General features: G+C 38.8%; 1 protein-coding gene across 1 annotated transcript in view; it reads left to right on the top strand.

The window, feature by feature from the left end:
* The first annotated feature begins 364 nt into the window (after positions 1 to 364).
* The window catches only part of LOC127621271 (1-phosphatidylinositol 4,5-bisphosphate phosphodiesterase eta-2-like), a 243,621-nt gene continuing 218,623 nt past the window's right edge, over positions 365 to 25,362 (top strand). The window contains exons 1-2 of the mRNA XM_052094791.1: positions 365 to 545; positions 12,598 to 13,074. Coding sequence (XP_051950751.1) covers positions 12,903 to 13,074 — 172 coding nt within the window. The 5' untranslated portion in view covers positions 365 to 545; positions 12,598 to 12,902. The remainder of the gene's footprint in view (positions 546 to 12,597; positions 13,075 to 25,362) is intronic.

The raw sequence follows: 25,362 nt of genomic DNA, 5'->3' as shown, positions 1-25,362 counted from the left end.
CAAATGTTAGTAATAATAAAAATCAACCTCTGCAACATGCAATTATCCAAAGTGGAAGAAACACCCATAAAGAGAAATAAATCTAGACCTAAAGTCTGAAAAAGTAACTCAAACTAAATATGTCTATTATAAGCTATTAAAACTCTTTAAAAACTTTTCAACTTTTCCAAAGTCAAAATAATCGTAATACTGGCTGACAATGTAGGCAATTTCTCATCCACTCAAGCTGTGCGTACTCCACCCCATATCCCGCCCACATGTGCAAAGATTCCTCTGCCCTTACTTGTCCAATGTCGACACAGGGAAAACTGTTGCTCCATAAGGGAACACCCACCGTCTACGAAGAGCTTTCAAATGACAACTTCCTTTACCTTTCCTGTAGAGCTGTGTGCCTCAAGCCTTTTCTCTGCAATGAAAAAACACATATTCTTTGTACAGAAGAGATCTAAGTTGTAAATCTGGTGCCTAGAGAAGCGTTTTATTCACTATCACATCATCTAAAGCTCATGCTGTGAACTACCTGCTTCTGTTCCTCTTTCACAAAGGTAACATGATATTTCACAATACTTTTTCTTTGCAACATTTTGCAATAAGTAAGTAAGGGAGATTGTGCTTGGACAAGTTGACTTATTAAAAGTATGTTTGCTACTGTTAACATACACAGAACTAGACCACAGATTGGAAAGTTAGTTTGTTCGTTTCAGTTGTGCATTTTTCTCTCAGAGTTTTGTGTTCTGAAACTCAACACTTCTCACCTGGGTGCTGCAGGTAGACTGAAAGAATGAGAAAAATACTGAAGACGCAATGAACTTTTGAGGGGTCAGTTGTTTTCTTAACCTTGATGGGATGATGTCTTGTGGGTGAATCTCATGTCTCAATCTCAATGAATACATTTACATAAATAAGAAATGACATTGCATTAAGCACTCTATTTTTCATTGTGACATTTTCATGACCTTTTATTTTCAATAATGTTTCTCATTACTTCAGTGCATTAATAATAATAATCATTTTATTGGAGGAATGTGAACATAATATCACATTGCAAAGTATATTAATGGTCCTAAAATAGCCTTCCCTTTTTGTGCAAAACATAATTCCTTTCATTTTTTTCATATTCTTTTTCTAAAGTTCTAGTCTTCATGCTAATACACAACATATTTAATATAACAAAGCATGATGACCATAAACCATAATTAACATTAAATACATAGCTTTCTAATGTTGGCAACTCCTTAAAAAATGCTGGACAAAATGATTTGTTACCACTTTAAATTAAGATTTTCATAGGTTACTAATGTTGAATAAGTGTTATTAAGCATTTATAGCATGTGAGGTAAAATTGAATTGTATAAAATTGAATAATAGTCACCCTATTATTCATGTTCTTATAACCGCATAGAAATCATTGTATAAAGCATGTTTTGTTTTGTTTTTTTGTTTGTTGTAAAATGACCCTCGTGAGATTGACCCTTGTATTTTCTACCGCGTCTACAATGTATATGTTGTATGCTCTACAGTATGCATACCTCAGAGGAGAAACCTGATTGAAACTGTGTCTGTTATCTTGACCCGTGCCTCGGGCAAAAACATGAATTAGACAGTCATAAATGAAACCTTAAACGGTGTAATTTAACAGGGAACACCCTCCTATCCATGTCATATTAAATGTTTATGTGCATTGACAATAATTCATCTTTACTGCTGGCTTCCTACACTGAATATGCACTATTTCCAGTTAAAGTAGATTTTGTTTTGTCAGTGTGTATGAGACAGTCCTGTACTGCAAACTGAGTCACAATGCAAACCGGTCAGTTGAAACTGAAATAAAAGCTCTATTGTGTCATCATCTCTGTGTAGTAGTGAGCAACTCTGAGGGATCGACAGTCACCAACCTGCCAGCTGCTATGCAGTATAATTTGTCAACACACATAAGCTATGATCTTTCCACGTGGACAACAGATAGAGAAAGAGAAGCAGCTATAAGTCAGTAGAAGCTATAGGAGAGACCGTGGGGATTTTTGTCACATCTTTTTACTGCAGTGAAATACTTTTCAGTTTCTATAAAGGCACAAAATACATATTTTTCTGCTGTTATTAGTCAGGAAAAAAGATATAGTTCATTGAAGACATGTTGACCCATAGCAGGGCACATTGTCACACTATATGGGGTAGGTTGTCATATTGGAACCTGCCATCAAACTGTCTATTAAAGGCTTTTGAGCTAAATTTAAACATTAAAACAATTATGAAGCACAAAACAATTCATTGTTCAATTCATGAGCAAAAATGTAAATGGTCACATAAACAAATATCAAACCATTGTTTTGGCCAACAAATATTGTAATTATTGTAATAAACACTTCACATTAATATTCCCTTTTTAAAGGGTTTTTAAAGGGGTTAATTAATGATTAATTATTCATTTATAAATGCATTATAGATCATTTATATGCATTATAGAAACATACATAAAAAGTGCAACTTTCATCCAATATTTGCAAAATGTGAGGAATTTAACTTACATGTTATAAATATGTAATGAATACAGTTATTCATAGTTATAATAATTAAAAACTTTAAATGCCATAATTCATGATTTATGTAACAATGTATCAAAAATAGATGATCATATTACTGATGTCATTTTTCTATTGTCCATTTTGCGTTTATGTTAATTACATATATATTATATTTATATTCAATTAATGTCTTGACTCACTTGTGTTGTCACTTTCCTTGTCATGTTGATGCCAATAGAATGGTGATATACTGAGTTGTATCCTAACTTAACTACTCCTAGTTACCTAAAGTTATCTGCAAAAACACTTTTCAGTTCTTCATGCTAATTCACAACATATTTCATATAATCTATCTTGATTACCATAAACCATAAATAACATTATATACATAGCTTTCTAATGTTGGCAACTCCTTAATAAATGGTTTATTGCTTTTATGGTTTTATGTGGATAAGACAATTTGTTACCACTTTACATTAAGGTGCATTTTCATAGGTAACTAATGTTGAATAAGTGTCATTAAAGATGTAATATGTGAGGTGTTTGGTAAGAATTGCATTGAAGTCACCATGTTATTCATGTTCTAATAACAGCTTATAACACAGGGCTGTTGTATGCTTGATTCTGATTGGTTGACAAACATTCTAAGGTGTGCTATTATTTTTCAATAAATCAATGGCTATGAAGAAGTTCCAGGCCTTGACCGCATAAGGGTTCCATATCACTTCGCCAAATTATTTCAGTTATTTCAAATAGCTGTACATGCCATCAAAGCAAAATAACTACATTAAACAAAGACAATTTTTGTTTCCTGAGAACACAGTTTAATCTTTCTGTTAAAATCTGCCTTCAGTATACAGTTGATCCTGGTCAGAGTGGTTTCATTGTGTTCACTAATTTAACAGCTATTTCATAAATACAAAATTATATTGGAATTTTAGTTTGGAGGAAAGAATATATATATAAAAAAGCAAGTTTTGAATCAGGAGATTTAATCCAACATACAAAACCACAGCTAGAGTCAACACACATGCATGTAATCAGACTTGAAAACTGTGTGTGTTTGGTATAGCCAGATTGACCAGATCTCATGTTATGTTAGTATTGTGTGCATTGTGTTGTTTGCTGACTTGTTCTTTGGAGATGTTAAGACAAACCATGTGTCTTTGTTATTGCTTTTCAAACAATGGCTTTACTCATGTGAAAGCAAATAATCTGCACATTCGATCGATATCGGCACTCCTTTTGTCTTACTTATATTTTGTTTGACAGGGAATAAAAGAGCAACATTTACATGCTCACTGTGTTTCCTGTTCGCACTGGGCTCAGGTTGAACACACACAGTGGCTTTTGTGTGTGTTTCAGTAGCAGATTTAAAGAGGTGCCAGGGGCCCGAATTGATGTTTTGTAAGGTGGTGCACCTTACATGGCTTCCTCAGCTCCTATAAAACTGAGCTTTAATTGTCTCTGCCTCTGCTTTGAACCTGTAGTCAGTGGGAGAGACTCTATACACAGTAATTCTGAATCTTTGCCAATACCAATACTGGTATCGGAATCAGGTCCGAAACTGCGCTCATGTTCTTGTGCTAGTAAAATGCACAAATGAAAATCATGTTGTGTCCTAATGAGATTATTTAATGCAAAAGCTGTGAATTAATGAGAAAAATATATAGTTTGCATGTGTTGCATGCTATATACAATATGAATGTGAATGTGTGGAGCCGGTGTTGTAATAACATAAACACACAAAGAGTTTATACCATTTGGAGCTCCTTGACTGATACACAGAAAACACCATCATGAGCATCGCACGCTCTGTTTATAGCAGATGACAGGAGGCAGAGAACTAATTCACTTTGTAGCACAAGGCACATACAGACTATAGTTATTTTATTAAATAGTGCCCTTTTGTGGTTTAATAATCACTTTGAGTCATGTATCAACCGGCTTTTCTAAATGAAAAGCTAGCATCGTAACAACACAGAAACACTTCAAAATAAAAGCTCTGCCAAAATAAAAGCTCAATTTAAATGGAAAAAGTACAAAATAGATTAATACTGTGTAGTTATGTGATATTCACTGTAATACTACTACTACTAATAATAAGATAAATACATAATAATTGTATTATATTTATGCAATATCTCACATCTGCGATGCTCTCTAAAGCAGCACTTTATTTGACAAAACATAACTCCAATGTTGCATTTTAGATTGTGCAGTGATGTTCTGCACTTATAAAAGACAATACAATATGATGTTGAAGATGAATTGCTCATCTTCATTTGATTTCATTTGATTAAATAAATGAATTAATTAAAACTTTAAACATAATTTTGATGATAAAACTGAGATGTTGATATGGCATTCAGAAAAAAAACAAAATAGGTAATGGATTTGGTATCAGTGAGTACCAAAAAGGTACTCAGTAAGTATCGGTACTCATACTCATTCTAAAAAAACTGGTATCGGTACATCCGTAATTTAAAGTCAATTAACTCCACTGCCAGTTCCCTTCTTCTTCTTCTCTTTTTTTTTTTTCTTATTTTCTGTTGTCACTTTAATTTTTTAATTGTATAGAATCTCAAGGAATCTCTAGGTCAAATTTCATTAAAATTAAAAAGGAAGACAAATAAAAATTATATTTTATAAAAACAAACAAAACCTATTTTTAAAGAAACAATAAATTTTTGTGGCATTGTTTGCATTATTTCATTACAATTAAGCACATTTCCTTCCAATTTCTAAGTTTTATGTATTTTTTTATTATTATTCTCAATGGTGATTGTCATTAGTTTGTCATTACTGTAATACATATATTTTTGTTTATCCAAATTTTCAAGACAAAGTTCTTTATTATGATAACATTTATTTCACAATTCAAAAAGTATTTTTTATTTAAACAAAATATATGTTAATTTCTTTTTTACTTTCTTTTAATTTTGGGTTGAAAAATGACCTGGACATGAAAGTTTTTATTTTTTATTTTATTTATATAATTTTCAAATGATTATTTTATATATATATATATTTTTTTATCAGTTATTTTCATGACAATAAAGCATATTTCCTCCCAAATTTTCATTACTGTAATGTGTCTGAACATATTACATTTGAGATTTGTTTGTAATTCTTATTATTCCCAATGATAATTCTCATTAGATTCTCATTACTGTAATACAGTATTTTTTCACATAACGGTAAAAGAGATTAAAGGAGCAGAACTAACTGTTGTATTAAATGCCTTATAATCAGTTTTATGTTCTTGTAAATAATTGTATCCACATTAATAATACATTATAACACATATTCATGATTACACATTTAAAGAGTATAATGCCTTAAAACTTTATTTTATATAACTTTATGTTATACAGTATCATGTGTTATAAGGCATTACACTATTAAGGTATAACCATGAATAGGTATTATAATATAGTATAACTGTCATTACAATTATCAATTAAAATAATGTGTTATATTATAATGCAGTCAGAATACCTTTATAATCCATTATATAGACATCAAATGAAGTGTAACTGAGCAGGCATCTATTGTTTTGTCTACTGAGGAATTCAGTGGGTCTTAACCCAGACAAATTTGTTTTAGCAGAGACTCAGAGGGGCATTTTAAAGGTAGGGGATCTCTGGTTTTCCCCCGGTTTCCCCTGTCATCGCCTTGTCTGTTACCTGAGGCCAGGTGTTACATTGATGACACGTCCCATCCTGCACCCTCAAGTATCAACATGTCACAGTCAAACCCAACAAGCACTCAAAGTTAACATTACTGCTATTGTTCAGATCAGGAGGCAGTTGACATGTCTCTACCGCAGAAGTCTCTTTCCTAAAAGAGCAGAATGTGCAGTTTCTGAAAGATACCATGTCAGAGATCGGCACTGATTGTAATGCGAGTGTTCAACTTGTGTTGTGTCACTTGCTTGTGACTTTAGAGACAGACAGAAAAATCAAAGATATGTGTTGCATGATTTCATCATTTGCGTTGAATCAGTAGAGTACTCTGAAAGCTTCCTTTCATTCCTGATGTTATGATTTTTGGACATTTATCATGGCAACACAATGCTTTTATTTGAAGTGCACTGTAAAAATGTGTTTTCCTGTGGAAAGTCCTGTTACATACACATCATGATGTCTGTATATTTTATTATGTGTAATAGGATTCAGATTTAGATGGTAGATAAAGTTCTTATATGGTAGATGGTAGATATTCTTATTTTCACTTCTAGAGAATGTTAACATGTAGTGGCTATGACAACCAGCACTTCACTGTGCTTTCACTGACTTGGAGAATTAAGAGTGTTCATTCGGTATAACAGATGATATTGAGGTAGCTGAAGTATTCTAGAAGAGATATTGATTTCAGTGAAACAACTCAAGTGTGATGCTACAACGGAGAGTCTATTTTTGTTGATATGGTACCATGGTTATACAAAGTTGTTGTTTTTTTGACATGGTACCATGGCAATGTCATGTTTTTTTTTTTTTTATAGTAGATAGTATATTGTACATCCATGGTGTAACGAGGACTCAGGCAAGTTGGGATCCATCTGCGATTGTTTATTAATAACAAAACACAAGTCGTACAGGCAAGGTCGTGGACAGGCAAACAGTGAATATAGCAGGCAGGCAATAGAGTAAATGGAACAGGCAGAGGTCTGGGCAGGCAGCAAACAAACGTAGTACGGAACAGGCAGGAGGTAAACAAGGCAGGCAGCAAACACGCAGGGTCTAAGTAACAGACTGGATCGATACACAGAATAACCAGTAAGGGAGTCAGAGAGTAACTTGCTTGGTAATGAAGGACTAAACAGGCACGGTTAAATAGGGTAGGGTAACACAAAACAGCTGGGGATTAATCAGACCTAGGTATGCGGGCAGAAGGGAAATGAGTGTAAGTGATCAGAATTCGGGTGAAAGCGATCTCTGAAGACTGAGGGAGGAGGCGCCTTCACCGGCGTTCATGACAGAGCCCCCCCCCCCCCGTGAGCGGCTCCTGACGCGAAGACGCGACCTGCGTCGTGGTCTTCCCCGAGGTCGCGGGGCTGGTCTTTCCGGGTGGGCCCGATGGAACTCGGCGATGAGGTTGGGGTCGAGGATGTCGCTGGAGTCGACCCAGGATCTCTCCTCCGGCCCGTACCCCTCCCAGTCCACCAGGTATTGGATCCGACCTCGGAGACGCCTGGAGTCAAGCAGGCTCCGCACCAGGAAGGCTTTGTCGCCGCCCACTACCAGGGGAGGGGGGCCGCGGGTCACCTTCTCTTCAGCCCTCGGATCGTCGGCCGGTTTTAATAGGGAGACATGGAAAGTGGGAGAGATACGATAATCAGTGGGGAGTTGTAAACGAAAGGTTACAGGATTAATTTTTCTTAAGATCTTAAAGGGACCCACATACCTAGGACTGAGCTTCTTGCATGGTAGGCAGAGACGGAGATCTCGAGTGGAAAGCCAAACCCATTGGCCTGGAGCGTATTCAGGGCCGGGGCGGCGGCGGCGGTCGGCTTGTGCCTTGGAGCGGTTAATGGCCCGTTGTAGGTGGACGTGGGCCTGTTCCCACACTGCCTCACTGCGCTGAAGCCAGTCGTTTACAGCCGGGACCTCAGAGGGCTCGTCGGACCAAGGGAAAAGAGGGGGTTGGTAGCCCAGGATGCACTGGAAGGGGGTCAAGTTGGTAGATGGTTTGAGCAGGGAGTTCTGGGCGTATTCGGCCCAAGGAAGGAATCTGCTCCAGTCAGACTGGTTGTGGTGGCAGTAGGTGCGTAGGAATCTGATGATCTCCTGGTTGACTCTCTCTGTTTGCCCATTGGACTGGGGGTGGTATCCTGAAGTAAGGAGACGGAAGAAAGCTTTCCATACCCGAGAGGTGAACTGGGGCCCTCGGTCGGTGACTATGTCCTCTGGCAGCCCGTAGAAGCGGAACACGCACTGGAACAGGTGTTCGGCGGTTACAAGGGCTGTGGGTAGTTTGGGCAGGGGTATTAGGCGACAAGCCTTAGAAAAACGGTCTACGACCGTGAGAATGGTGGTGTTACCTTGGGAGTTGGGTAGGTCGGTAACAAAATCTACAGCAATGTGTGACCAGGGGCGCTGGGTTACGGGCAGAGGTAGTAGAAGGCCGGCCGGAGCTTGTTTAGGGTATTTAGTGAGGTTGCAGATGCGGCAACTCCTGACGAAGTCGGCGGTGTCTTTGGGTAGTGTCTCCCACCAGAAGCGGTTCCTTAGGAGTCACGTGGTTGCGGAGATGCCGGGGTGTCTTGAGTTCGGGGAGTCGTGCACCCAGTGGAGCGTCCTCTCCCGGAGATTGGGGGGCACGAAGGTCCGGTCTGGTGGACACTCGGGTGGAGGCGGAGCTGTGGCGTGGGCCCGGGTAATGTCGGACATGAGATCCCACTGGACAGGGGCTAGAATCAGCGCGGGGGGAACGATAGGTTCGGCAGAGGGACTTAGGAAATTGGCTTCGTGCTGCCTGGAGAGGGAGTCGGCTTTGACGTTCTTGGACCCTGGGAGGTAGGAAATGGTGAAATTGAACCGGGTGAAGAACAGGGCCCACCTAGCCTGCCTGAGGTTGAGTCTCTTGGCAGATCAGAGGTATTCGAGGTTTCGATGGTCGGTGAAGACCTGGAATGGGTGTCTGGCCCCTCCAGCCAGTGGCACCACTCCTCCAGTGCAGCTTTCATGGCCAAGAGCTCCCGATTGCCGACGTCATAATTTTGTTCGGCCGAAGAAAGTTTGCGGGAGAAGAAGGCGCAGGGGAACAACTTCGGGGGGTCTCCCTGGCACTGGGAGAGAATGGCTCCTATGCCGGTGTTCGAGGCGTCCAGCTCCACCACGAAAGGGAGATCCGGATTGGGATGATGCAGGATGGGGGCGGAGGTAAAACGCTCCTTAAGCTGGGCGAAGGCCTGGAGGGCATCGGTGGACCAGTGGAGCTTGGTTCTCCCCCCCTTCAACATTGAGGTCAGAGGTGCGGCGACAGTACTGAAGCTACGGATGAACCGGCGGTAAAAGTTTGCGAACCCCAGGAAGCGTTGGAGCTCCTTCACTGTGGTGGGTTGTGGCCACTCCAGGACAGCTCGCACCTTGCTGTCATCCATGGCCACCCCCTCCGGGCTGATGACATACCCCAGAAAGGCTACCGACTTCAAGTGGAACTCGCACTTCTCTGCCTTGGTGTACAGCTGGTGCGTGATCAGCTGATTGAGGACCGTTCTCACGTGACAGATATGTTCCTCGAGTGAGTTGGAGTAGATCAAGATGTCGTCGATGTATACGATCAGGCAGCGGTTGAGCAAGTCTCTGAACACCTTGTTGACGAAAGACTGGAACACGGAGGGACTGTTGGACAACCCGAACGGCATCACCAAGTATTCATAATGGCCGCTGGTGGTCGAAAAGGCGGTCTTCCACTCGTCCCCCTCTCGAATACGGATTAGGTTATAGGCGGACCGCAAGTCCAGTTTGGTGTAGATCTTGGCACTTCTCAGTTGTTCCAGAGCCGCGGGGACGAGTGGCAAGGGGTATCGGAACTTGACCGTGACATCGTTCAGACCCCGGTAGTCAATACACGGGCGGAGGGAGCCGTCCGTCTTGCCCACGAAGAAGAACCCGGCTGCCACCGGAGAAGTGGATGGTCGGATGAAGCCCTTGGCCAGTTCCTCCTCGATGTAAGCCTTCATGGCGAGGGACTCTGCTTCGGACAGGGGGAAGATCCGACCTCGGGCGGAGTGGCTCCTGGCTTGAGCTCAATGGCGCAGTCGAAAGGTCTGTGAGGAGGCAGCTGGGACGCCTTGGTCTTGCTGAATGCCTCCCTCAAATCAGCATATGATGGAGGTATTTGGGTGGGTTGGTCGGGCAACCCCAGGATCTTTGCGGACCCCACGGTGGTGGGGAGAATGGGCCTTAAGCATTTTCCCGAGCACTCGGAGCCCCACTGTGCGATTTGACCGTCTCGCCAGGAGATGTGAGGGTTGTGAAGACGAAGCCAGGGGAGACCAAGGATGACTGGGTGGTGAGGGGAAGTTACGACGTGGAAGCGTATGGTCTCAGTGTGTAACACTCCCACCTGCAGGAAGAGGTCGGTGGTGGTGTGACTCACTCTGCCCGAACCCAAGGGACGTCCGTCTAGCGCTGCCACTGTTAAAGGAGGACAGCAGGTTGTCAGGGTTACGTTATGTTGTTTACAGAAATCAGTATCAATGAAGTTGATAAGGAAAAGGAGTTTGAGTGTGCTCTCCAGCCAGCCGGTCTGAGTGGCGAGGGTGCGGAAAGTGAGAGCGTAGTCAGACGCTGAACGACTTCCTTGGCGGAGTGCCAGGAGCTGTTCCCCAGCGCTCTTGCCGCCTTCTGGGTGGTCAAACACCTCAATTAAACTCTGCATGAATGAGTCGAATGTGAACTGTGAATAACCCTGATTGGTCCAAATCATGGTAGCCCAGTCGAGGGCTCTGCCCGTCAGCACAGAGCTGATGAAGAGGATCTTGCTCTCGTCAGTCGGATATAGAGCCGGTTGTGACAAAAAGATGGAACACTGCATCACAAAGCCCCTGCACTTCGAGGGTGTTCCATCGTATTTCTCCGGGAGTGCGAGTCGAGGGTTGGACGTGGCTTGCGAAGGAGAGATGGGCGCGGCCGCTTGGCTGGTTTGGTCCGCCGCGGGCGCGGGTGCGGGTGCTGGCGCGGAAATGGGATGTTGAGAGGCTTGGACGATGCGCATTATCTCCTCAATGGCTGACGTCAGCCGCCCGAGCTGATGTTGCTGTGCGGTGAGGACGCTTGCCTGCGCGGAGAGTTCCTCGGACATACGAGTGATTACCGCTGGATCGATGGGCGGCGAAGTCTTCTGTAACGAGGACTCAGGCAAGTTGGGATCCATCTGCGGTTGTTTATTAATAACAAAACACAAGTCGTACAGGCAAGGTCGTGGACAGGCAAACAGTGAATATAGCAGGCAGGCAACAGAGTAAACGGAACAGGCAGAGGTCTGGGCAGGCAGCAAACAAACGTAGTACGGAACAGGCAGGAGGTAAACAAGGCAGGCAGCAAACACGCAGGGTCTAAGTAACAGACTGGATCGATACACAGAATAACCAGTAAGGGAGTCCGAGAGTAACTTGCTTGGTAATGTCGCCGGGGCAAACAAGACTTCGCAAAGAAGGACTAAACAGGCACGGTTAAATAGGGTAGGGTAACACAAAACAGCTGGGGATTAATCAGACCTAGGTATGCGGGCAGAAGGGAAATGAGTGTAAGTGATCAGAATTCGGGTGAAAGCGATCTCTGACGACTGAGGGAGGAGGCGCCTTCACCGGCGTTCATGACACATGGTTTCTGGGCATGGGACCATGGCATTAACATGTTTTATTTAAAATATGGTACCACGGTAATACCATGTTGTTGTTTTTGTTATTTTACATGGTACCATGGTAATGCCAAGTATTTTGGAGATGTAACATGGCAATACCATGTGTTTTTGTAAATGGTACATGGTAATACTATTGCTTCTGAGTGTGTTCCATGGAAATACCAAGTTTTTGATATAGCACCATGGTAATACCATGTTGTTGTTGTTTTTTGACATGGAACCATGGTAATACCAATCATTTTGGAGATGTAATATGGCATTACCATGTTTTCTTTAAATGGTACATGGTTAACATGGTTTCTAAGCATGTTCCTTGGAAATACCATGTTTTTGGATATAGTACCATGGTAATACCATGGCATCTGAGGATGGTTCCATTAAAATACCATGATTTTAACATGCTAATATGGCAATACTATGTTTTTATATTGTGTGATTGTTATTCATTGAAGTACCTTGGGGTACCGTGTAAATACCATGGTATATGAATATAGTACTGATTCAGTACTTCGGCATATATCAAAGTATCATTGTATTACCTTCTGATACTGTACTATGGTACTGCTACAGTACTTTTTTTGCAATGCTCAAGAGTGAGTGGATTGGTTTAGTCAATCATTGAATCGTTTAAGTCTTTGTTTATGATATTTTTGTACAGTGTCCCTCCAATTAAACTCTTGCATTTGCACTGTGTCAACAGGTGTGCACTCTGATCTTGCTGCAGGCTATCAGTACTCTGACCTCTGTCTACAGGGGAATTACTGTGGAACTACATCAGACATTGTACCACACCTCCAACACTAATCACTCCTAAACCCATACATCTAGTGAACATCCCGCAGCAGGCGAGAGGAGCTCAGAGGGGGTTTTATCAAGAACAGCAACATTTGAAAACAACAGATAACGCTGTCAAGGATTTATTGAACCTGAAGGCCACAACATGAAATAAATATTATATGAGACTGCAGTCCCAAGGTTTCCATTGAATTAAACCAACTAAGCGATATGGATACAGTATCTGTGAACACGTCCCTCTTCCCTGGCAGTCAGAGTATCTGTACAGATTCTCCCAATATGTCCATGCGATCTGTGGGCTTTACCAATGATACGGACTCGTTCCGCAGCAGCACACTTTTACACTGGAACTTCTTCCTGGCTGCCAACTACATCAGTGTGGGTGAGTCAGTTTGTTATTATTAAGTGAAAAGTTATTAATAGTGCTGAGTGGTTATGTGGTGGAATTGCTCTTGTAGGGATGAATGTTTGCATGAAGGAATACTTGCATATTTTGGAGTGTTTGGAGTCTTATTCTGATTAACTGTTTAGGATTTGTTTGGGATTGCAATCCATTATATTTGCAGTTGGAGTAAACAAATGTATGAGGACACTAAAGGAGTTTTTTTCGTGTATCAAAACAATCAAGATTCTTCACCAAGACTCTACAAAAAAAATGTCACTCTCATTTTTATGGCTGATTATGTGTTATCTTCTTAATGGAATAGTACACACCAAAATGTAAATTATGTCATCATTTACTCACCCTCATGTCATTTTAAAAGCCATGTGACTTTATTTCTAATGTGAAAACACAAAAGGAAATATTTTAATGAATATCTAGGTCTATGGTTAGCGTTAGGTTAGGTTTAGGTTAGGGTTAGGGTTAGTTTTTTTTTTTTTGCAATACAGTGACAGTTGATAGTGACTTACTTTAAAGCTCATCAAAGGAACAGCAAGTATAATAAAAGTAGTCTATTTTCCAAATGTCTTCTGACGGCTGTTTGCGCATTATCGTGAGAACTTGCATTGTTTTTAGAACTAAACAACAAGTTATCATGTGATTACACTTGCAAGCCATGGTGAACGAGCTTCTCTCATAGCGCTCATGAACGGACGTTAAGATTGTATCTGAAAAATTACTTAAATTTCGGGTAGATTCTCACCGAAAGCTATTGTATTTCTGTAGAAGACTTAAAATATGATGCACACACCACATGGACTACTTTTATGATAGCTTTGCGTACTTGTTAAGCTTAAAAGTGAAACACTGTCCACTGCCAATGTATTGGAAAGACATTTTTTCATTAAAATGTCACTTTTGTGTATTGCATAAGAAAGAAAGTCACACCGATTTGAGTAAATTATAACAATTTTCATTTTCGGGTGAACTGTTTAATGAATGTCACTGCTTGCAACACTGTTTACAGTGGTTGTCTGTCTTCCATTTCCAAGATGAGTTTAATGGGTGTGTCTGACTCTTTCATGTACGTGAGGTTATCTCAAATCACTCTCAGCTATCACATAAAGTACATAGTCTAAATCAAATAAAGACAGCTTCTGACAGTCCTCACACATTCAGTTTGGAATGTAGGACTTGTGTTTTGCGGTTTGGGCAAATCCCCTAAGGCATCAATGAGTGATGACTGCATATTGGAGCGTTGAGGAGACAGTCTCTAACAGTGGAAAGATGCTCTTGAGGACAGAGTAATGTTAGCATTAGTAAAAAAAAAAGAGATCTTATGAAATGGCTTGATGAACCATTCTGTCCAGTGTTTAATTAATTTCCTGTTGAAGTACTGTGTTGGGGCTAGACGATTAGAAGGTTGTTTCTAGATGGTAAACGCTTGAGATTTTCATTTGCTGCTTGACTTGCTTTTTTTTTAATAGTCACAGTGGAGTAAAAACACATTTTATTTGATTAAAAATTGTATGGGCCTGTGATAGAGAAGGAGAATCTCAACAGGAAGCAGGAATGGCGTTCCAAAAAGATACAAAGATCCAAAGATCCAAAAAGAAAGTTACAGAGATGCAATATGTGCAAATAAATAGTGTTCAAAAGCAAATAAAAACCAATATTACTTTATAAAAAAATAAATAAATAAAAAGTCTAAAAGCTAGTACCATTTCTTGTACTAAAGCAGTATTTACTCCCCTCCTACAATAAGTGATGGGCACTTTTGAAACAGTTATAGAAATGTTTATGAATCTTATGTTTCGAGCCAGTGCTTCAGACCGAGTATCAAACTAGCCAAGTCAAGTGATTTCAGCAAACGAGGTTTCATTACGTCATACTGCTTCGAAACGTGGTTGGATGCTAGGAGGCATTGAATCAGTATTAAATGCAGGCTGTAACTTATCTCGAGTCAGTTTAGCAACAACAAGAGTTTTAATCTGAATTAATTCTAAATTAAGTCATTTTAAATTCACTGTTGATCACCTTGAATTATACCAGAGAAAATTAAGAGACGGGCCACTCCTTTTAAAATGAACGGGAAAAATTGGATCACCCATTGGTCAACGGATGTAGAAAGGAATTCCCGCCTTACAGGTAACAGAGCCAATCACCTATTAGATACAGGCATCAGCTGTCTATCAACTCTATTGTGCATGAACGTGAAGATTAGCTATACAAGGTGTTTTTTTGTTGTTGTTGTTTTTTGTAATCTAGGGAAAAGAAACACAATTTATGATTCCAGTGTTGTCATATTTTACTGCCTATCTGAAATATGTTCTTTGATCATAATCTTAACCAACCATTTCAGTCTTTCCCCCATTCAAGTAGATAAAAGCTGCACTTTTATGCCACTTGTTTACAGAAAAACGGCTGCCTGAGAGCATTCCAGTGGACAGACTTGTTAAAAAGACTTTGGTTATACCATGGCAAACATACTAAAAATTAGCACCCAGTCAGACAATTCATTACAAGATAAACTGTTACCACACAAAAGCAGTTGCAGTGAGAATCACCCTGGCACCAATTGAAATGAACTGGGCCTCACACAAGACATCAAAATATGTAGTGATTTTTGAACACACTTAACTTAAGGTGTATGTGTGTGTGATTATTAATATCAGATGGCCCCTTCCTCCATATTCGGGGCACCAACTAAGGAGTTTCACCTTAAAAAATTTAAAAAATTATCCAAATGAACCATTCAATAAATAAAAATGATGTAAATTGGAGGGAGTCTGAAGGATTCGAAAGCAGCCCAACTCTTTAGAGCTCTGTATCATCAATTAGGGGCGGCTGTGGCTCAGCTGGTAGAGCGGGTCGGCCACTAATCGCAGGGCCCACATGACTCCACATGCCGAAGTGTCCTTGGGCAAGACACTGAACCCCAAGTTGCTCCCAATGGCAGGCTAGCACCTTGCATGGCAGCTCTGCCGCCATTGGTGTATGAATGTGTGCGTGAATGTGTGTAGCGCTTTAAATGCCGTTAAGGTTAAAAAGGCACTATATAAGTGCAGACCATTTACCATTCAATGCAAGGAACACAGAGTTGTATTAAACTAACAAAATATACAAAATGGTACTAATATGCTCAAATAAATGAATAGGTAAATAAAGTGCATAGGATGGAAAGATGTACGAGGTTGAATTGACTAGCCATGACTATTATATTATGGAAAGATAAATAGCTTCTTCTCTGTTAATTAATAAGGTGAAAACCTTATTCCTATTTAAACAAATAACTCAAAGTTTATTTGCTAGACATTTGATACACAGGTTATGCATTCTAAAGAACATTAGTAAATCATAAACTGATTGTATGATTTACATGGAAAGAGGTTTAGTAATGATATTCACATTCTCCTTGATCGATAGTTGAGTTCAGTGATAGCAACGTCTTCCACTGGGGAAAGAGCTGGAATCCATTTTAACAGTCTTGGCGCCGAGTGGGTTCTGGACAATGCAGATATACAGCCCTTATGTCAGTGCAAGACCCATCATCTGGAACACATAGATGCACAAAAATTGAAGAGAAGGTTTTCTCGCCAGAGCTAAACCTTATCGCTGTAGTTGTCTACCTGGTATAGGGATTCCAAACTTGCCATTGTAATAGTCTCTTGTAGTGAGACTTGGTACTTGATCGTAGTCTTCTGTCTCTCGGATGGAGACTAAGAACGTTGGATGATCTCTCTCATGAAGTGAGACTTAGCATGTTGGATGGACTGTAATCTGTTACATCTACCACTCAGGCCATAGGTTCAGAATGTTCATTATTATTATGTTATTGTCTCTCTCTCCTAGAGTGAGACCAGAATAACGGTGTTTTAGAAGTGCATTCTGTTAATGACCCTCTGGACAGGGACTCAGGACAAAGGTGTGGTCATCTGGACGATAGTTTATACCTTTTTCAGGGTTAGAATTGGCTGCTGACAGCATAGGGGGCCCTTCCAGTGTGGCTCACCCTCCCTTCTCTGTGTGGAACATTTGCATATTTTAAAGTAATTAGTTAGAACAATGTCTTTAAAGATTTATCTATGCATTGTTCCTTTATCTATGCATCTTATCTGATGGCTGTGCTTGACATTTGTTTGTGTTGGTCCTGCAATGGTCCAATCAAAATGGAGCACATTTTCTTTGCCTTGAAAGAGAGGGGGTTTGCCATAAACTGGCTCATGGAATGTCGTCTGGTCCAATGTTCAACACACAGTTTATGAAGCAGTCTGAGGATTCTCCATTCAATTGCATTCAACAGATCTCCTGGTTGATTTTTAAGGAATAGAAAAGAATAGTACTGTTAGGATACAGAATTGTTAGTGAACGGTCTTAAAAAGCTAAATTACAAAGATATTTTGCCATTTTGCTCTACAAAATTATGATATTCCTCTATTTAATCTTTAATAATCAATTAAGTTAAACTGAACTCTACTACATGAGTATTAAATTCCATGTCTAACCTCTTGTGATTATAAATCCACAGTGATACTAATTCCTGCATCACATACATGTAAATGATGGGCAGTTAATTATCATGACCAGTTCTCTTGCATTGCACTTATTTAAGCGTACATGTGTTTGCTGTCTCAAATGCCAATTACTGCTTATAACTAGTTAACTCGTACATGGAAACATGTTGCAACATCATCAGGATTCCATAACACTAAGACACATTTTATTTGAAAGTGCACTTCAAAGCTGACATGAGATCAGTTACACTTTCCTTGAAGGAATTCAGAGTTGTGTGCATGCAAAAGAAGTCTAACAGTCTATAGTGCACAATAGGTCTAATTTGATTGTGGATACATCAGTCATTCATATTAAAATGTTTATCATTATAAGATCATGTGTGATTTGACAAGGCATTCATACAGACTGGGTATTTCAGAGTAATCTGTTAAACTTAACTTGCAACCACATGTTGTGTCAAGGATAGAATCAGTAAGAAAGAAATGTTTCTTGTTCTTGAAGCTTCACTTCTCTTTATACAAAAGCACCATCGAAAGTTTGATCTCTGTTTAACAAAGGCAGAATCTATAGTTCACTTCTAAACTTAGGGATGTCAAACTTTTCACCTTGGATTCCACTGTCAACTTGTCCCAGCAGGTCTCTGTCTAGGGCTTGTTGAAAAAACAACTATAAAGAAAATAAAAGCACAGCCCCCATTTATCATCATCTCATGACAATACTGCTCTCTCTTACAGGTTCCCTGCAGCTCGTCGGGTGCTCACATTGATTACACACTAGGCTTGATGTCACTTCCTGTTAGAAAATACTTTTGTCATATTTTCAGGTTTTAACGCAAATGTAACACTGTTGACACACCTTTATGCAGCATCTTAAGAACACCATAGTGAGTTTCAGGTTCTTTCAGGATTTTTACAAGACAGACAGTATTTGTGGTGGTCTTTGTTAAAAGCTTTCAAAGAAAACAAGCAAAGATTTTGATTTTAAAGGAATATATCACCCCAAAATTAAAATTCTGTCATAATTTACTCGCCCTCATGCCATTCCTGTCATAAAACAAAATATTTGAAATTTTAAGGAATCTTAATGCACAACTTTTCCATAAAACAACACTTCATAGTGACCATGGCTGTTAAGATAAAATAATGACAAAGAGCACTATATAAGTAGTAGGACTCTCAACAGAATTTCTAACTAAAATATCACCAAAGTTCAAATTATATTTCAATTTTAAAGACATTATTTCAGGTAGGGGGAAAAAAATCTTCAAGACATCTGATTTTTAAATCAACGTTGTCTCCTACGTCCACAAGAGGGTGCAAAGAATCAATATAAACCAAACAGCACTTTGTCATGCCATTGTTTACAATCCGAATACATTTGAAAACGGTGTTTTCATTTTCTAAACACTCTCCGTCCACACTGCCGTTTTCAAGAGTTTTCCAAAAGTTGCTCGTTCACACTTAAACTTAGTTCCTATTACTGCTTACTACATGTGACAAATCGCCATTCCAAGTACAAACTGAAACTCAATTGTCCTCGTGTTCTGTCGCCAAAGGTTGTGCAAAGTACAATTTTCTTCATGACTGCATCACATGACAACAAATACGTCATCATTTTCAGATATATCCATTTTCCCTGTCCACACTCCATTGCGAAGACAGAATTTTCAAATGTATCCACTTGGTAGAGCATTTTCAAAAAGCTCAGTTTTCGCTATCAAAACACCTTCTGAGTGTGGATGGATGGCCAAAACGTAGGGGAAAAGATGATTTTTTTAGGAAAACGTATGAGTGTGGACGTGGCCTCAAGCTTCATAAAACCAGCAGTACCGCAGTTTTTTTTCATTAAATAGAGTTGTATGTATGCACCTAAAGCTAATGCAGCGAGACGCAACCGCTAAAGACCTCCACCTAAGGGGCTGCTCAGCCTGAACACGTCTTTTCCGTTGTAAGCATGCTCTAGCTAGACTGACGTCTTTGACTATCGCGGCCCGTCTCGCTGTTTTTTCAGCATCTCATGCAGGAGCGATGCATTTTTTTTAGATGCTGTGTCAGTTTAAAAGATAATTCAACCTTTAAAGGAATAGTTTACTCAAAAATAAAACAATTCTCTCGTCATTTACTCACCTTTATGCCATCCCGTATGTGTATGACTTTCTTTTTTCAGCAGAACACAATTGAAGATATTTAGAATTGTATTTTTACTCTTTAGGTCCATACAATGCAAGTGAATGGGTGTCTACATTTTTAAGCTTCAAAAATCACATATTTCAATTCAATTTAATTTTCAATTCAATTTTATTTATAGAGCATTTTCAAAAACCGCACTGGGTACCAAAGTGCTGTACATGGAGTTACGAAAAATGAAGTCAGCATAAAAGTAATCCATAAGACTCCAGTGGTTAAATCAATGTCTTCAGAAGCAATATGATATGTGTGGGTGATAAACACATCAATATTTTAGTCAATTTTTACTCTAAATTCTCCTCCCTGCTCTGTCAATCTCCACTTTCACTTTCACAATTTTCTTCTTGTGTTTTTGGTGATTCACATTCTTCATGCATACGCCCCCTACTGGGCAGGGAGAAGAATTTAGAGCACAAATTGACTTAAATATTAATCTGATTCTGATCTTTTGACATATATTAGGTCATTGTTCTATAAAAACATACTGTAAGTTTCAGAATGGATAAAAAGCATTTTTTTCAAACCAAACTGCATAAAAGGCTTGTTTGGAATTTGTGGAACTACATTTGCATATGCAATGCCTGTTTGTCCGTCATTGCACCCTTTGTCCCGCCCACTGACTAGTCATCCTAAGTGGACTTACACAGGACACTTACCTTCATGTGCGTGTCTGGATTTGAATGTTTTCCTACATAAATATGCACAGACAGACATCTGACCACTTGATACATATCTTGAGCTGCTTTTAAAAGATGCTGTGTCAAGTTATTTAAAGATTGGGAGTTAACCATAAGTAAACCATTTCATTCATGAATATTTAATATGTCATGACTGTTTGATAGTTTATGGTGAGATATATCTCAATGTGTGCTCTGCAGTAGAAAGAAAGTAGAAAGAGGGTGAATAAATGATGAGAGAATTTTAATTTTTAGGTGAACTATCCCTTTAAGACGCATTTCGAGACACCTGCGTTTTGATTCATTCGATGCACTGCATGTGTCTTAGCTTAAGAATGCAATAGTAAGTCACTGTAAGTGCTTGGCACACATCCAAAATGAGAATGCTCAATTTAGCATTCGAATGAGCATTTTTATCTATAAAAATAGATATAAAAATTGAATATTTAAATTTGAATTTGACAGCCTTCAAAAATAGTCCTTAAAACTTGTGCACTTATTTGGACTTATAGAGCAAAAGATTGGAAGATTATTTCAGTCTTTGCAAAACTACTTTTATGGTGCTTTTTAGTGTTCAATTTACTCATTTTTGGAGCTTAATAGGCGTGATCACTTTGAACTGTCATTGTATGGAAAAGACCTTTATGAAGATTCTTCAAAATTCTTATTTTGTTTTCCACTGAAGAAATAAATTATAATAAAAGAAATAACAACAAACAGGTTTGGAACAATATGAGGGTGAGAAAATAATGACAAAATGTCAATTTTGGAATGAACTGTTCCTCTAATATATGAATGGGGTACAGTATATTCAGAAGCCTACTCCTAATATCCAATAGAGGGCAGAGTTAGTCCTTTTGTGGTCTTGGTCAAGTCAGTTTCTGGCTATGTTCATTATAGGATACAACAATACTACCTCACTATTTTTGCAGTATGCAGTATGTATGTATGTATTATGAATTAAACATGCAATGTATTGAGATCTTGACTCATCAGATGATACAATATATACAGTAGATACATTAAATAGGGTTAAAAAGTATTAGGTCACACTTAAACTTTTTCTTTAAACACATTATTTCAAACAGCTTAATAAGGATCATACTGTACATGTCAAAAAGTTACATTAATATTAATAAGTATTAAAACTATGATATTACTTTGAACTTTGAAATTATTTTGATATTGTGATCAAGCCTTAATCCCTATAGGATACATCTATTAAAGGTACAGTTACTTTTTACACATATAAATGTTTCTTTAGGAATATTTGTAGTAATCTGTGAGCTATGAAAGAACATTTTACAATTGTTATAATTTCCCCTGTTCTTCCCTGGTGCTAGCTGTATCCAGTGCTATCCTTCTTTTCCTTTGTCCTGCTTCTTAGTAAAAGCTGTTTCGCGGATGTGGAATGCTTTACAAATGTCCCTCAATGTCTTAGTATAACCATATACACCTTGTCTTTCTCTCACTTGCATTTATTTTATTTATTTATTATTTTCACTAGGGCCATCTTCATATTGATATTCTTGATTGTACAGGAAGCAATTTTGTTTAATGTATTCCAGAGCCATTAATCAAAAAAATCTGAAAAAAGTCTTTGATGGTTATTTATGTACCGCAGAGCCCGAATAATCACAAGACTAAAGTAGGCCACTGATTTCCCAGGACTCATGCGCCCTCACATTATTTAACAAACCGAGAACACCAGTTTTATTCAAATAAAGCTCCTGCATCCAGAGAAACATTCAAGGGAATATTACTGGACAAAAATAACTTCTCCTTGATCTTTCCCTCAGTACCCAGATTGGTACTGACCCAAACCATATTTCCAACAGTACTGCAAAACTAGATGAAGAACATCTGAAGAATGTGTGAGTGGTGCTTCCTGCCACAATGGTGGAATTTGACTTTGTACGGTACCTGGGAATGAAGTGGTTCCTTTTAAAAAAAAAGAAAAAATACCGGGACTGTTTCAAATATTTTATGACTTTTGGGTGTTAATGTTTTTTTATGTGCATTCCTCTGCTGATGCGAATGGGACATAAAGCTTTCATACTCATGTAAACATGACAGTGTTTTCTGTGCTACCATTCAGTGGCACGAAACATACAGGGCGACCCATATAGTCCGATGTCCGAACAAATTACTTTGATTAATCGGTTCTTTTGAACTTCTGCCTGAAACTTACAGTGTGACCAGTGTAGTCTGATTCCCGAATAAATAATACTTATGAGTTGGTTCTTTTGAATATACTTCGCAAACATACAGCGTGACCAGTGTACTCTGATTCCCAAACGAATGACTTTTTTGAGTTGGTTCTTTTTAATCTACTCTGCAAAACATATAGCGTGAGAACTGTAGTCCAATTCCCGAATGAATGACACAAATGAGTTGGTTCTTTTGAATGTATCAAACATACATCGCAAACAGTGTAGTCCAATTTCCGAACATTTGATCCATTGAGTTGGTTCTTTTGAATCTATTCCGCAAAACATACAGCGTGACCAGTGTAGTCCGATTCACGAACGAATAACTAATTTGAGTCAGTTCTTTTAAATCTACTTCACAAAACATCCAGCGAGACCAGTGTAGTCCAATTCTTGAACAGTCTGTCTGACTCTTATGAGTCAATTCTTTTGAATGCACTCTGCAAGACATAGCTACTACAGTGCGATCAGTGTAGTCTGATTCCCAAGTGATTAACACTTACTGTGTGAGTCGGGTTCTTTTGAAACTACTCTGCAAAACATACAGCGAGACAAGTATAATCGGATTCCTATACAAATGACTCTTTTGAATCGGTTCTTTTAAATCTACTACGCAAAACCTACATAGCGATAAGTGTAGTCTGCTTCCTGAATGAATAACATTTCTGAGTCAATTCTTTTCAAACTACTCTGCAAAACATACAGAGTGACCAGTGTAGTCCTATTCCCAAACAAATTACTCTTTTGAATAGGTTCTTTTAAATCTACTATGCAAAACATACAGTGCGACCAGAATAGTCCCATTCCCAGTCGAAAGAATCTTTTAAAGTCGGTTCTCTTGAATCTATTCCGCAAAACATACAGCGTGATCTGTGTAGAACGATTCCCAAACAAATGACTCTTTTGAGTCTGTTCTTTTAAATCTACCATGCAAAACATACAGTGCGACCAGTATAGTACTATTCATGGTCGAATGGCTCTTTTAAAGTCGGTTCTTTTGAATCTACTCTGCAAAACAGACAGCGTGACCAGTGTAGACTGATTCTTTAACAATTGACTCTTATGAGTCAGTTCTTTTGAATCTACTCCACAAAATACACAGCACTGCTCCTGAATAAATTACTCTTATCAGACGGCTCTTTAGATGAAAAACTTACTGAACCACAAGTCATTCATTTCATCGTGTCTGACACTCGAAGCAACAATTGTTGTGTTAAGTTTAGTTAATGCATGTGCGTCTTAAATCAGAGTAATTATTGGATAAACGTTATGACAATGTGAAGTTAAAGAGACACATTATGAGTTTTGTTGTTATTAGTGGTATTTTACATAAAATAAATATTAATTAATACATTATCTAATTAAATGTATAAAATATTTTAATTAAACTTTATTAATTACTCATTATTTGATAACAGGCTGCTGAGGCCAGTCTGAAGGAAGTGGAATCATTAAGAGGATTCAGAATCGGAAACGGAATCGTTAAGAGGAATTAGAATCAGTATAAAATCTAGTTTTTTATAAAAAATACTAAGGCTTCATATGCCCGTTAAACGCAGTTGTCTTTTAAAAGAGCAATTTCAGAGCACAGGGCACACAGATTGGATTTTCTGAAATACATTAACTTCACAGTTTACAGTTCTGCACATCTGTGGCTGAGATACCCTCATTTATCTGTTGTTTGGATCTGCTTCAGTGGCCCTCTTCTCTAAATCTATCGCACTTGTCATTAAAGTGTTTTTGTTTTGTTGTCTGCAGTGCATACAGCTGTGGAGCTGGACATTGCTAGGAGATTTTGAATTATGGAACTGAACTCCTCCTTTCACCAATAATTGGCTACATTTATATTTGTTTTTAGAGTTGAGTTGATGGTCATAGGGTTGACAGTATATGTGGTGTTGAATTGATTTTCCATCAATTTAGATACTCTCTCATTCAAATTATTTTATTTTAAAATAATTTAATATATGATGATCTAATGGTTAAATTAAGCTTCTTTTGAATAGACTTACCACTGCTGCTGTCAAATTTTAAATAAAATAAATAAATATATTGTCTATCCTGGGATTTTCGCAGCATTTTCAAGCATGGTCAAGGAACACCAATATCAAGGAATTATAAAATTGTGTTTTCCAGGCCTGGGAAAGTCATGGAAATTTGGTCTGTTGGCTTTTGGAGATGATTTGGGCAGTTTTCAGTTGGTTAGACAATCTGGCCACCCACCTAATAGAAGCTGGGCTCCAGCTTGCCCTGCCAGGAAGACCATCTTAAACCAGCTAAGACCTGCAAACTAACTTAGGCTGGTTTAAGATGTTTTTTTTCAGCAGGGTAAAACGTGCTTGCAAGCCATTATTATGTATGATTTATAAGCAAGTCATTCTTGAGTTGATTTTGTTCAATGTATCAGTCAAACCAGTTCACTAATTGGTCTGAATGATTCATTGGCGAATCGGTCTGAATTGTAATGATTTTTAAAAATATGTATCCAGTAATCACAAACCAATGGAAACATACTGGGAAGGTATATGGTTAAAAAATAAAAATAGAACCTAAAGAGAAAGCTTCTAGAAAGTTAAGAATTGGTTGACAAAAACAGAAGGAAATAACCAAGCGGGAACCATATGCTAATATTAGTTGAACACTCTGTGTATGCTAGGACCCTGTTTTGATGCTGGTAATCTTGCTCCATGTTCCATACTG

The sequence above is a fragment of the Xyrauchen texanus genome, chromosome 27, assembly GCF_025860055.1.
Source record: "Xyrauchen texanus isolate HMW12.3.18 chromosome 27, RBS_HiC_50CHRs, whole genome shotgun sequence".
Lineage (NCBI taxonomy): Eukaryota > Metazoa > Chordata > Actinopteri > Cypriniformes > Catostomidae > Xyrauchen > Xyrauchen texanus.
Note: the sequence above shows the minus strand (reverse complement) of the source record. Positions and strands in the feature narration are given on the sequence as shown.